The 14,432-nt window shown below is 40.3% G+C and overlaps 1 protein-coding gene across 1 annotated transcript in view; it reads right to left on the bottom strand.

Moving 5' to 3' along the window:
- The window catches only part of slc6a5 (solute carrier family 6 member 5), a 17,762-nt gene that overhangs the window by 2,517 nt on the left and 813 nt on the right, over positions 1 to 14,432 (bottom strand). Inside the window, exons 2-14 of the mRNA XM_005744407.1 lie at positions 13,735 to 14,208; positions 11,876 to 12,026; positions 11,268 to 11,399; positions 10,926 to 11,099; positions 9,337 to 9,487; positions 8,320 to 8,452; positions 7,237 to 7,371; positions 7,029 to 7,132; positions 6,029 to 6,153; positions 5,782 to 5,894; positions 2,375 to 2,506; positions 2,017 to 2,116; positions 668 to 813 (exon numbers count right to left, since the gene is read on the bottom strand). Of these exons, the coding sequence (XP_005744464.1) occupies positions 668 to 813; positions 2,017 to 2,116; positions 2,375 to 2,506; positions 5,782 to 5,894; positions 6,029 to 6,153; positions 7,029 to 7,132; positions 7,237 to 7,371; positions 8,320 to 8,452; positions 9,337 to 9,487; positions 10,926 to 11,099; positions 11,268 to 11,399; positions 11,876 to 12,026; positions 13,735 to 14,208 (2,070 nt within the window). The remainder of the gene's footprint in view (positions 1 to 667; positions 814 to 2,016; positions 2,117 to 2,374; positions 2,507 to 5,781; positions 5,895 to 6,028; positions 6,154 to 7,028; positions 7,133 to 7,236; positions 7,372 to 8,319; positions 8,453 to 9,336; positions 9,488 to 10,925; positions 11,100 to 11,267; positions 11,400 to 11,875; positions 12,027 to 13,734; positions 14,209 to 14,432) is intronic.

Below are 14,432 nucleotides of genomic sequence, written 5' to 3'. Positions count from 1 at the left end.
GAAAAAGTATAAAAAAGTGAATTTGGTTTGAAAGGATTAGAATAAGACCAAAAGGAATACAAACAGAGAAAAGATGGCAGACAGAACTAGGTTAGCCGGAGGCTGTGCATCAATGAGCCCCCGGAGGAAATGTGATCTCGAGAGAGAGAGAGAGAGAGAGAGAGCAGCAAGATGGCCAGCCGCCTCGACTGCTGCTCCATTTGTCATCGTCACCTCTGCTTTGGAGGTACAGTAGTTTCCATTACGACTACTAACATTAATGCTGGCCAGTGTCCAGCTCTTACGTGCCTTTGTAGTGAACTTCGACTACACAGAATTCTACGTAAAGACTCTCAGCTTTACAGAGACAGGTTTCTTTGGAGATATGTGTATACTCTCTACTGATCATGTACATGTTCAGTGCAGATCAAACGCTGACACATTTGGAATTTGGCAGCTGCAGTTTTGAAATGACAATCAACATGAGAACCTGTGACATGACGGGAATGTGAAGGAGGAAATAATTTTTCGATTTCTGAGTACAGGAGCAATTTCTCCTCTGTTCCTTTATGATTGCAAATCAATGAACTTGAAAGAAGACAGTGAAAATAGAGGCATTTTGGGCTGCACATGTTCATATGTGCCCATGCGTATGAGTGTCTGTGTGCGTGTGTGTGAGTGAGTGTGCGTGTATGCGCATACCAGAGAATGAGATGAGCAAAAACAAACATACCGTCAGAATGGTTGGAGTCACAAAGGCCCAGCACAGTCTCCAGAATCGGTTTGGCTGGAAACCAATCATCATTTCAATGTCCTCACAAAACCTCTGTAGGCCTGCAAAGGAAGAAGAAAAAAGAGAAGAAATAAAAGAAGAGAAATGGGTGGTTTCCAGAGAGAAGGCATGGAGTGTGACCTGGGTTTGATAACGTCCCTTTAAAAAAAAGGATCGGTAAATTCAATCTGTCCTTATGAGCGCATGTGAATGCGTTTCTGTGGTCCCTGGAAAAAGTGAGTGAGCAGATGGCTTCATTCCTCTGCCTTTATTGACGGATAACTGTGAGTGACATGAAGTGGCAGAGTCACACAATCATTTCAATATGTCACCTGCACTGATGACAAACTGGAGGCGAGCTTTGCTTCTTGGTAACAGCCTTCTGATACACACCTGAGCTCTCTGCCTGTGTGTGTGACAGAGACTTGTGCATTACAACAGAGACTCCTAGTGGTCACCGCAGGATTAACAAGTGAGAATTCGTTTCCAGCACGAAGGAGCTTTGGACGATTGTCCCCTTTTGCAGATACGCATAATTAAGATGCAGAAACCCGTTATTTTAACTATGCTGTTCTTTTCAGTTAGATTTTTTTTTCTTGTTAAAACTGCTACAGCCTGAAGATATTTTGATTTTATCTGTTTTACTACGACAAAGGATTTTAAGTTCAGGAATAGAAATGCCTCAAAAACCACCAACATTCTCTGCTGCACCCTGCACTGACAGTAATATTTTAGGGTCTCTCGGCTGATTATACAGTTTGGCCCTGCTGTCTGTGGAAATGTGTCACAGAAGCAAAGTCAAAGCAAAGAAATTACACACACAATATCAGATATCTAGATTTTCAGAAGAGAAAGGTATTCTTGCATTTATTATTCTATTATATACATATGCGTCTCTGAACACACAATCAAACTGGCACTGGCTTTTTATGTAAGAAATACAAATGAAAAAAAAGTGGGTATAGGTATGTCACCTATTGGTTTGACTGAAAAAACAACAGACTTATAAAATAACAACTTGGCAACCGTAAGTTTGCCCAAAAGGCCATGAAATCATCAGAGAAGTATTCACTAGATCAAATTTAATCTGTCCTTATGATCTTATCTGTCTACATTTGCAACCAGAGCAGTCGCCCCCTATTGACCATTAAACAGAATGCAGATTAAAGGTACTGTCTGTGGAAAGAAAAAATCACATCTGTGACTTCACATGCTGAACCTAGAGTGGCCTTAAAGTGAGCTTTCCTGGCAGCTCGTGTACTTACCATAGAGGTACGAAATCCCCACCAGCTCAAAGATAGCAATGATGACCAAAGAATAGGAGGCCGCAAACGTGTCCACCAACTGGAGCATGTACATCCCACTCTGTAACAAACACACAGAGAAAATATTACAAAATCTATTCAGCCTTCATCCTGCAATGTCATCCCTCCTGTCACCCGACACTTGGATTTGTCCACGGTCACAACTTCCTTTTAATAAGACTCAGCCTACTGTTCCAATCATTGCGCCTGACATCTGAAGGCCAGAACTTTGCTTGACATGCAGAAAAATCAGAGTCAGAGGGTGCAAGGAGAATGCTCAAGTATCCACTGTGAACCCAGAGTGCAGCAGAGCACATACCTCTGTGATCATGGGAAATCCCAGGATGAAGAAAGAGACGCAGCAGACCAGGGTGAAGATCGGCTTGTGTTTCCTCAGGTATTTGGGGTACTCATCTGACACAGAGGTGACTATGGTCTCGATGGTGGCAAACTGGGATGGAGATGAGAAGGGGGAAATATTAAAGAGAACTAGGGAGGAAATGTGTTTAACCATGGCAGATGTTTAATAAACACGTTGTTCAAACATTGCATTTGCTGAAAACAATCGCCAACTCTTTATGATTCCTATTTAATATTAATACTTTTGGCAACAGCTTACAGTAATCCTGCTTGGCTCCACTACAGAATCACTAACAATTGTCCACCCAGGCCAGGGCGTAGCAGCAATTCCACTAAATAAAAAGCCTCAAGTCAGCAAGTTTACCTCATCTGAATCCAAGCGGCCGCTGCTGTCATAACTTTAGCATCCAGCATTTGTCTTCGGTTCATCCAATAAACACATAATTTCATTTATTTTGCAAACAAATAAAGAACATTATTCTAACCCTGAGCAGAAGAACTTCTGAAAACAAATAAGTATGAAGGATTTAGTTTACAATGGATAGACTTTGATAGGATGAGCCTGTCTAGAGAATTGCAAATGTAACATGATGGTAAAAGGGACTCGGAACCCAGAGGACAGCAGCGGATGAATACATAAACATGAAAATTGAGCGAGGGTTGTATAGTGTGTGCGTATGCATAAGTTTATTGTAGAAATGGCGCTGCCATCAAGCTATCTGTCACTCCCCCACTTCTTCCTTTTCCTCCTGAGCTCCCAAAACTAATTTCCCGTCAACATCCCAAGCCTATTACTGCTGAGCTGCGTTCCACGACAAAACCACAGCAGCAGCACTCTCCTCTGTGCTGCTGCTGCCAAGGCAAAGTAACATCATCATTTACTGTTACTGTTTACTTGTGTCTTAATGCACCACTGTGCCCTCTGCTCCTCTGCTCAGCTCAGGAGCATCACAATGCACTTGAAGGAGTTTGTGTTTTATCAGGAACTGTTTACCCAGGATCATGGCGGGAGGTGCTCTGGACTTTAAAAACATCCCGAAGACGAAAAGTGTTTGTTCGCTGAAGCTGCGTGAGGCATAACTCAGCGCAGTAACCGATATCATGGCTAGTGGGTCCAAATGAAACCGTTTTGGGTTATTTTAGGAAAACATAGTGCTGACATGGAGCAATAATATAGTCAGTTTGAAGTTTTTCAGTATACTTGTCTTTCACTTTTATATTTATGGATCTGCTAGTGGAATTATTGTTTTGACATTAGAAGAATTAAAATAATTTCCAAATACAAATTGTAAATGATATCTAAAGTAAGTAAATGTTTCAATAGATCAATATCATAGACAGATATATAGTTTAAAATGAAAACCTTATAGGTTTTTTGTTTGCTGTAATTCCTTTTTAAAATGTAAAGGCACAGGCCACTTTGTAAGCTATTGCTTTTTGACACAAAAATCTAACCATCCAATCATGTGGCAACAACTGTTCAAAACAACCTGCGGAAGTTCAAACCTAGTGATGCTGACGCTGAATGAAGCTGTCCTGTTAAAATCTCTGAGAAATGTTTCCAGCAACTTGTTGAATTCATGAAAAATTAAAGCAGTCCTGAAGGGGAAAGGGGCCCAAAACTGATGTACTGCATTTTGAGTAAAATGCAAATGAAAAATATAAAAACAATGGTTTATTTACACGCTTAATTAATCATTAAGGAAAATAAGCTTGGTATGAACTGAAAGTATTATTTGGCCAGCTTCCATTAAATGTAATGTTTTACATTATAATTATAGAACAAAATTCCACTGAGAATTTTGGACATAAACATTTTTAGTGTAGAATAACTTCCTGAAAATGAATTATATCTTAAATCTGTGCAGTTATTGTTGGCATTCTCCACACTCCATATGCTCAAACTGCAGCTGGAGTGGTTTTATTAATATTACGATTGATCTTTCCATCATTTCTGTGATGGAATGGTTAACAAAATGAATTCTTATCACCCACAGTGTAAAGCACTGTGTTCACATATCACATTTGATTGTTGTTTTTACTTCCTGATGTTGCTCCAAGACTTTAAGGTCAACCTAGTTTCACTCACTCCAATCACACAGACTCCCCTCTGTTCAAGTACCTGGAGAGCTCAGGCACTTCAGGTGAAATCAGTCACAGCGGGTGCTGTGCATTTGTAATTATGTTAATTGGGTCAATGTGTGCAGTGTGCAGTGTTTATACATCAGCTACCAAACCCAAATGTTAACCTCGGAGCAAACAAAAGTCAAGAGACTCGTGTTTCTGACTGTCACAAACTTTGAGCTCTTCAGCAAAATTAAAACAAAGTGGGCCTGAATACCTACCACAGCAGAAACAGATCATTTACCTGACAGACCAACGTCTCACGACACCTCGTTTACAAACACATTACACATTAAAAATGAACACTGGCATCAAGGTCGAGATTGGTTTCCCTAATCTTGACCCTTGAACGAAACAACCTCCCCTCACTGCGCTTTTTATTCATATTTTTTATATTAATTATTGCTTGAAAATGTTTACAATTATCCCCAACTCTGCACTTCACAGAGCTTTTTAGCCATTATCAGCTCATTTTTTCGTTTTATGTTTTAAGTGACACACAACTGGACTATACAAGCTTTGGCAGAAAGAGACTACTAAATATTCCTTTTGTATTTATAAGTTATATTCGTTAATAAAGAAAATCAAACTTTGTGCTCCTCGTTTGTGCTTGTAATTTTAAAAAAACCTAATATTTTAACATTCTTGTAATCTTGCTCAGAAGTGAGAGTGTCACTTTTTCTTAAATACGTGTTGCCCTCGAGCCTTTTCTCCTCATTTCTCCTTCTTGCCTCCATCTCAGTTGGGACGCACTAAGATGTGAGGAAACAGGGCGAGGAAGACAATCAAAGACGAACACACTGAGAGATGAGGTGAGAGGAGATGTTTCTCTCAAGCACAAGAACAAGATCATCTCATCCTCTACGCAAACACTGTGGTGGACAAGAGGGTGATGATTGGTTTCGTAGGTAGTGTGGAGCTCTTCTGCCACCAACTGGCTAAAAAAAAAAGGAAACTCTTTTCTTGTTTACATGTCTTGCTCAGATTTGGGTAAGAACACTGACATCATCTTTAGCAGATGGAGAGCTTGTGCAGGATTTTACTCCAGCAGTAGAGCAAAGACTAAAAGTGCTGTTTCATGTTCTTTAACATGTAAGTTCAAATAGAGTTACTTAAAAGTCATTTTATGGGCAAATTGTTTGCCTGTTTCCAGCTATAACTTCCAAATGCCATAGCTCGTATTTAAACTTGGAACTTGATTTTTTTTTTTTTTCATTAGTATTAAGAGGACGTAAAGGTTACCATAGTATCCAGGCCAAGGGTCAGGAGCATAAGGAAAAAGATGATTGCCCAGAAAGGAGACAGGGGAAGTCTGGTCAGAGCCTCTGGATACACCACGAAAGCTATACCTGGACCTAACACACACACACACAGACAAACATATATACTACATGTATGGTATTTCAATAGGAATACATAGACACTGTCTCGAGTGCAGATAAAAGCGGTGCTGACCTCATGCTACTGCCGGGCCCGTTTGGGAGCTTACCTTCATCAGCCACCTTCTCTATTGGCACCTTTAACTCATGTGCCATAAAACCAATGACAGAGAAGATGACAAACCCAGCAAATATACTGGTGGCGCTGTTTGTGCATGTCACTATGATAGTGTCCCTGCAATGAAAAGGAAAACAAGAAGAGAAAGGAGAAACGTGAAGTGAGCAAATATATTTATTGTGAATTCAAGAGTTTTTAAGTATTTAAAACATAGAAATATGAATATGAAAACTGTCCAGTGGTGCCAAAGTCCTTCTAGAACCAGGTCTCGGGATGAGGAAGCCATCTTGCAACGTCTCTTGGCTCTTATTTGGGCGGTTATTTTGAAGCATTGCCTAAATTCATTTGAATTAAAATGATCACTGGAACATAAAAATCTCATTACCATCGAGTCAAATCGGATTTTTTGTTTATTAATGTTTGCCAACTTTGCCACAGAATAATGATTTGAAAAGCTTTTCATAAGAAGTCAAACTTCTTTCACCATCTTTACGGCAACTGAATTCTCAAACATTTCATCGATCTGAGTGTCACATCCCTCTGATAACGTCTCTGATGCTCTCATACTTAGAGCCCTGTCTTGTGTACAACATTTAAAAAACACAATTGGCAAATATATAATAGTGGATAATACTACTAAGCTTTCATTTATAGTAATGAACCATGTGTATATTCAGTTAATGTGCAGATATTGTGACTGCATGGAGTAAAAATATATATATATATATTTCTTGTGAATCAAAAAAGTTTCACACATTTAGGCTTTTGCATTTTTTGGCTTCAAATGCTGTGGATTACTTTAGCAATAAAACAAAGCACAGGAAGAACAAATTGAGAGAAAATGAAAGAAACAGCTTGCTGCAAAAAGTCACATTTATTACTGACATTTCATCCTACCAGACATTCAGACACATTCAGACATAGCGTCATGCATCTGTGGTGACAGGTGGAATTTGTCTGCCAGAAGCATAGTTTACCTTTTATGTGTTTACCTGTAGCAGTTATTGTGGAACTTATTGTAAGAAGACAGCGTGATGAGGCCGCCCCAAGCAGCCGACAGGGAGAAGAAGATCTGAGTGGCAGCGTCTTTCCACACCTGAGGGAGAGAGGAGCAGCTGCAGGAGAAGGGCAAGAACTGGAAGGCCTCTTTTCTGTCTGTACTTTAGTGTTTGTAGAATTCAGTGAGGAAATTCTGGTTACCTTTGCATCATTTAGTTTCTCCCATTTTGGTGTGATAAAGTAGAGGATGCCGTCAGCCGCACCGGGGAGGGTCACTCCTCTGATCAGGAGGATGACGAGCACCACGTAAGGGAACGTGGCGGTGAAATACACCACCTAATGAGAAAAGAAAAGAAATGAGCAACATCAGCACACACACACATGCAAAGATAAAAAAGGTTTTTTCATAAAACGGTCAAAGTCAGTAAACTTTGTAAGATTATTTATATCCCTCTCTTTGTGTGTGGACTTTTAAACATTTAGTTTTTCAAGAGTTAGCTGTTTCTCATCAAAAAAAAACACTATTATTAACATATATATTAGGATTATATTAGGATCACTTTTGATCCAGATTGTGGTGCAAACAGGAATTTGTACACTAAAAAAATCCCAAGTTTACAATTATTACAGAAAAACCTCTGACACAGGCCTGAAGCTCCACTCCACAGTGACAGGCTTATGTGTGCTGCAGCTCATCTCTATGTCCACCAGAGGGCACCACAATACAACAATCGCAACTTTATTCAGTTTCTGGGTGTTGTTTTGGTCTGAGACCATAAGACTGTCTTTTTAAAGCAGCTCTAACATTCACCTGGGCTTGAACAGCATTTTATATATTTATAAATTATATATTTATGTATTTACTTTTTCCTTCTTTTGCTTTCTTTAAACTAAGAAAATAGCTTTCAGTTATTTTAAGTAACATTTAAGTATTTCTTACGAGAAAAAAAACTCAAACACGGAGTTTAAAAGAATCGCTGTGAAGTAGATAATTTATTAAACACAATTTAATGCACTTGTTTTGCGTTTCTCTAGACTCTGGGTATTTGCATATGAAATGTTTTCATGGAAATAAACTCAGATCTGCGTTATTTTTACATTTTTGGAAATGACAGTTTTTCCTCATAAAAGGTTGTGTGTCACATACTTCATCACTAGGTGGCGATATTATCATTAAAGGGAACGCAATCAAAGGAAAACTAATAGCAGCATGTCTTCTGAGCTTCAAACTTCAAGCAGAAAGACATCGGAAGGCAGGTTTTAGTTTTGTTTTTAGTTTGTTACCTTTCCCGATGACTTGATTCCTTTGGCTAAAGAGGCGTAGACAATGAGCCAGGCCAAGAAGAGACAGCCGGCCAGAGGCCAGCGGATGTCTCCTGGATATTCAATCCCTTTGGAAATGTGCAGCACATTGTACCTGCAGGTGTTATTCAAACAGAAAGGTTAAGTCTAAAAAACAAAAAACAATGCAGATCAAATGTTCATGCTGACACTTTTTGTTTTTGTTTGTTTGTTTTTTCATTTTGCCGAGTCATTTATCTACATTACAGAGTCCCAAACATGTCAGAGGGTCTGCCAGAGATGTAAGATTTATGTAAGATTTTTTTTTTGCCCAACTTTTGACACAAATCTCCATAAATCATCATTAATTATATATTGCGAGGATAGCCTCGTTGTGTTTAAAGATATTAAGCTGAATGAGTGCAATAAGAGAGAACTACAAAGTCTCTGTACAGTTTTTTTCCTTGTATATGGAAAACAGTACGATTACCCCACTCCGGACTTGATTTCTTTCCTTCTGCTTTTTCTGTCTTTATATTGTTGTTAAAGTGTGCATAAACATGTTTTCATAAAATGCTGCAGGACTTTTTTTTATTATTATTGTGCTGTACTTTTTTGTACATTTTTGAGATTATTTTTGCAGTGTTTTACGTGAATATCTCCTATGTGGGTGATTTTGTGGGGTATGAAATTAAAAGATTAATTTGTGGCTTCAGGCAACTATCTGGACATGTACTTGTGTGTTGTCACATTAAAAGGAAATGCAAAATATAAAACAAGAAGATATAAAACTAGAATTATTAGCAATAAACCTTATCTAAGTGTCCATGAACTTTTTACTGAAGCAAAATGATCACTTTTTTGATGGCTTGAGAACTGCAGAGAATAGTTTTAAAAAAATATCAGATTCTGTCTTTCATCCAGTCATAATTTTTTTTTTTTAATCTGGCTAAAAATGTATAGATCTTTTTTTCAGGAATTGAAAACAACATTTTATTTTTGGCCAGAGGATTCACTCACTTAAAGTATTCCTCGCTGGGGCTGACATATGTCTTGTTTCCATCCATACTCATGTTTAGCAGCTTTGTCAGGTTTCCCGCTGTGTTTGCCAACGTGCAGAAAGTGGAGTTCTTGATGGACGTGATGTTTCTGTCCCGCAGGATGCATGAGTCTGTTCCAATCAGAAATCAATACACGTCAGCTTGGAGAGGCTGGCATAGAGCTGCTGTGGGACACAACTTACTGCCCGCTCAGGTACACACTCTGAATTGGGGTGAAGAGATGGATGTGAGTAAGAAGTGGGAGGAAAAGGCCAGATGGATACAGTGTACAGTGTAGTGTAGCCTCACTGGAAACTTCTTCCACTTGTATTTGTTAAAATCCTGCACTGCTGAATATGATTAAATAAATGTTTCTGAGCCCTGTTCTCACTATTTATAATTTTTTTTCATGCAAACAAGGTAGACAGAAGTAGGTTTAAGCTTTTTATATGACTCTATTTTCAGTCATTTCAAGCTTATATTAACTGGGCCTTAATGATTCAGGACGTTTTTTTAATTGCGCTTTGCACACTTGTGCAACTCGTTGTTTTGTTTTTTTTTGTTGTCGTTGTTTGTTCGTTTTTTGGAGGGGGGCACTCAATGGACAACATGCGATGACATGACATGAATCCTTTATGACCCTAGGCCACAAATATAGCTTTAAAAATTACATTGTAGTGTAATATTACTGCATATACATATTTTAATATATCCACATCTCTTTGGCATAAAAGGGAAACATTAAAGTATGCATATAACAGATTCTTTTTGCAGAGCTTGTGCATTGCATTGCAAACCTGTTCAGACCTCGCTCACCCACACGATAAAATCATATATGTAAACACATTAACATACGTCAGGCTACATAGTTCACGTTTTTGCTCCCTCTTGTCTGCTTCATCATTCAAAAGACGCAGACATGCAGACCCGAATAGGCCTTCCCGTTTCATCCAGCAGGGGTCAGTCTCGGGCTCACTGCAGCACTGCAGCAGCTCAGCCTGTACAGTAAATTTGTCAAGCAAGCAGTTTTTGTGCTGAATTCACAGAATCGCTAAAGGCAAATATTACACAAAGTGAAGCCTTTTTCGACTTTTATTCGATGCAAATCGACGCCAAGACGCCTTCGATTCTCCGCTTTTATGTTTTCTTTGCTAAAACATAATTTTATCCACAGTTTAATTCAGTGTCAGACCACTAACAGGCTGCTTCTGCCCCATGCTGCAGCTTTAAAACATAAAGCAATGCTTTAATCTGACAGAATCACACAAAAGAATAATCGAAGATATAAATATAGCGTGTTTCAGGTGGGATTTTATCTCCCTGGGGCCTTCATCCCCTACTTTACTGGCCTCTAACAATCCAACCGGATCATATAGAAAACAAACTGGGTGCTCTTAAGTTTAAGTATTTTTCAGAGTGAAACGCCGCAGAGATCACAGGTCAGTATTCATTATACTGCAGGACACCTTAGCTGAGGGAGGCATGACGCATTGCGTATTGTGGAGAGTGGGGTGCTTTTCTAGTGTGTGTGTGTGTGTGTGTATGTGTGTGTGAAGGTGTGTGTCTTACCTAACAGCAGCATGTCTTTGTCCTTACATTCCACCGTGTTCCACTCATTCCTACAGTTAGCCCATGGCAGTGAGCCCTTCAACGAAGCGAACAGGTAGTACAGTGTCCAGCACATTATAATATTATAGTATATGGCTATCAAGACAGATATTATCAACATGGCAATCCCGCAACCTAAAATAAATAAATGAGACGAAATAGATAAATTACTCTTAAGGAAAGTGGAGAACTCGTGATTATAAAATGTATTTATTTTTTATTTGGGTTTTATATGTTTATTTCTTTTTTTATTTCTTTTTTTAAAATTATATTTCTTAAAGATGAGGAGATGGGCCAGTTTACCTTGCAGAGCGGGGATGCATTTCCACACTGACACTGGCCCTTGGCTTGCAAACTGGCCGAGGGAAACCTCCAACAAAAAGATTGGGATCCCAGCGATGCCCAGCATGGTCAGGTAGGGGATCAAAAAAGCTCCTGCGGGGAATTAAAGACCAGGCTACAGAGCGGAGTTTCAGAAGCACCAAAGTCTGAACCTAACTATGGAATAAAGTGAAAATCATTAAACGTGAAGTGTGTACTTGGCTGCTTCTAAAAAAAAAAACATTCGGCATATGGGGAAAAACATACGGCAGCTTTTAATGACTTCTGCAACATTTAAGGATATTATTTGATAATAACTCCTATATAAAGCAGTTATAACAAGGACAAGAATGCCAGTTAAAATAATGAGAGTCGATTTTGCTTGCGATGTAAGCACATTATATCTGCGCACCACCAGAGGAAATCCCAACACTATAACCTATTTTTTTTAATTCATTTTCAACATAGTTCTCTTAGCATTCGCATGCTTACAGGCCTAACAGGATAAAGGAATGAATGGGGCTAATTCCGGCCTTGACTGAAATTTTATTTTATTTTATTATTTAAAACACACACACATAAAGTCTTACCTCCCCCGTTTTGGAAGGCAAGATAAGGAAACCTCCACACGTTTCCCAGTCCCACTGCATAGCCAACCATGGACAGAATAAAATCCAGTTTATTAGACCAGTTTCCTCTGGCCTTATTCTCATCACCCCCTTCGTCATCATCTTCGTTAACCTGAGGGGGGAAAACACTGACTGAGTCTCTAAAATGTTTTGAAAAAGTAATAATAATCTTTTTTTTTTTTTAAAGCTAAGTGTAACTACAACAAGAAGCACTCAGGCTAACTCATCTCCCATCAACAAAAAGCATTCTCTAGTTTAAAAACAAATAATAAATACATTATTAAAAAGAGTAACTCATCATTCTGGTGGGAATTGTCCTTTACAGACAATAATATTACATGCTCACTGATCAAAGCGCGTTTTTTCCACATTCATCATGCTGACTGAAAATCTGGAACATTTTTATTTACGAAATGTTGACGAATCCGATCCGAAACACGTTTTTTTGGGCCATCTACATTTTGTTCACTGTGCTCGTTATATTTTAATTTTGTTCCGTTTTACACACGACAATCAGAATTCCATAGCGGCTCTCAAAGCTTACACACGTAACTCGTCTCATCCTCTGCTACGCTTAAGGGCCGTTACCTCCACCAAACCGCTGGAAATCTTCGTGGAATTTCATGCGGAGATTAAAAACATTTCCTGAGGATCGATTCAGGAGAACTTTTTTTTTTTTTTTTTACACAGCAGAACCTCATTTATCAGATTCAGGAAATAGACTGTGTTGAATATATAGATTCCGATTCACAAACATTGCGCTGCATGGGAATGTGTCTGTGTGTCTGCTTCTGTAAGTGTGAGCGTGTGAAATGGTAGGGGTGGTGGGGGATGCCCTCCTGGGGATTGGAAACAATCCGCAGTCTCCTGTAATACAGCGCTGTCTATCAGCCGGATAACACCTGGGCTTTTGGGCCATACCAAGTGTGGGCAGGGAACACCGAGAATACCGCGAGAGTATGATTCAGTTCTCTTTTTTTCATTAACCATGTTATCACCACCAAGCACAAATCAAGTTTAGAATTGTAACTAAAATAATAACAAAAATAAAAACACCGGAAACAGCCATAGGTTTATGTCTAAAGGGGCGATCTAATCGTGAATAAACAAAACAGCCCAGTGTGCGCGCTTTGTTTTCCTCATGTTTAGCTGACATAAGCGGTTTTTAAAGTTTTGATCAGACACCGCAGACTGCTGCAGAGCATCAGAACAGACGCTGCGCAAATCAAGGACAGCAAATAGCTCAGGGTCCACCCAAATTACAACACATGCGTGATTCAACCCGGTATCACTGCGAAGAGGTTCATCATAGTCTGTTACACCTGTGGGCGTTCCGCGCGCTTACAATCTTTGCATACGCTGAATGAACCACTCTCACTCCCAATACAGGCTTTCCCGAACCGGTGCATGAAAGAAAAATAACTAAATAAAGACTACGAACTATGTATCAGACAATACTGTTTAAGCATCCCGACAACGAACCCACGGTCTGTCCTCACAATGACGGCTCCCTCTTAAGATCCACTTTTAAAGAATCCTCTGATTCAGATCAGAAGTTCTGGGGCTACAAATGAACAGCTTAACACGTCCGTCACAAATCAATGCCTGGGGTAGCTACCACATTTTTTTTAGAGTTCCACAGATTGTTATTCACAGCAGAGATATTACTAAAGGTCTGCGTGGCACTGTCCCCCTGTTTGGAGGCAGCAGGTTAATCCAGTCAGCTCTCTGATCAGCCACGAGCGGAAACACATCCACACCGCACCTGCCTCCACAGCGGCCGCCCTCCGTTAAGGTAACGGTTCATTTAGCTGACTTACCCCCGCCACGGTTCCAGGCTGTACAGACGTGTTCCCATCTGTTCCCAGTATGATGGTGGTCTGGCTCATAGACGTCCAGTTGCCTGCGGTGTTGTTCTGCTCAGCGGTGGCCCGGAGCGGGTCGCCGTACTGGGCGGACCCCCCGCGGGCCGAACCGATGGAATCCTTCCTCAAGGCCGAATTAACGGCAACGGATCCGGGGACGGCCGGCGGGGTGTTTTTAAACGTCCCGTATTCTTTATTGCTGTCCGGTTCCCCCGGTTTATTTTCCGCGGGACAAAAAGTGTTGCGCTCGTTACAAGGAGGCGGCGGCTGAGGCGCCGGGTGATGGCGAGGAGTGGACGGCGGGCACGCTGCCGTGTTGTCCGGTTTGTTTCCTGTAAGTCCCGCGGCTCCGTCGGACTGCGGCGCAGGGATGTAGCCGGTGGGAGCGCTGGCCGGTTGTTTGGCCATGTCTCTGTGGTCAGACAGATCCTGGAATATGGGAGCGACAGATCAGCGAGATAAAAGGAAAAAGCAGGGCAGAAACCATGAAACCAGCAGGCGTTTGCAGGCCATCGCTGCTCTGGGACTAAAAACAAACAAACAAACAAAAAATCATAATAAAAATTACGCTCTTTCCCTTTTCTGCTGTATGCTGTGGCTCTGGTCGCTCCATAGTTTCAGCTCAATGTCTGCCGGGTGTGTGTGTGTGTGTG

The sequence above is a fragment of the Pundamilia nyererei genome, unplaced genomic scaffold (assembly GCF_000239375.1).
Source record: "Pundamilia nyererei isolate P.nyererei 1_Seehausen unplaced genomic scaffold, PunNye1.0 scaffold00143, whole genome shotgun sequence".
NCBI lineage: Eukaryota > Metazoa > Chordata > Actinopteri > Cichliformes > Cichlidae > Pundamilia > Pundamilia nyererei.
This window is presented reverse-complemented; position numbering and strand designations above follow the sequence as displayed.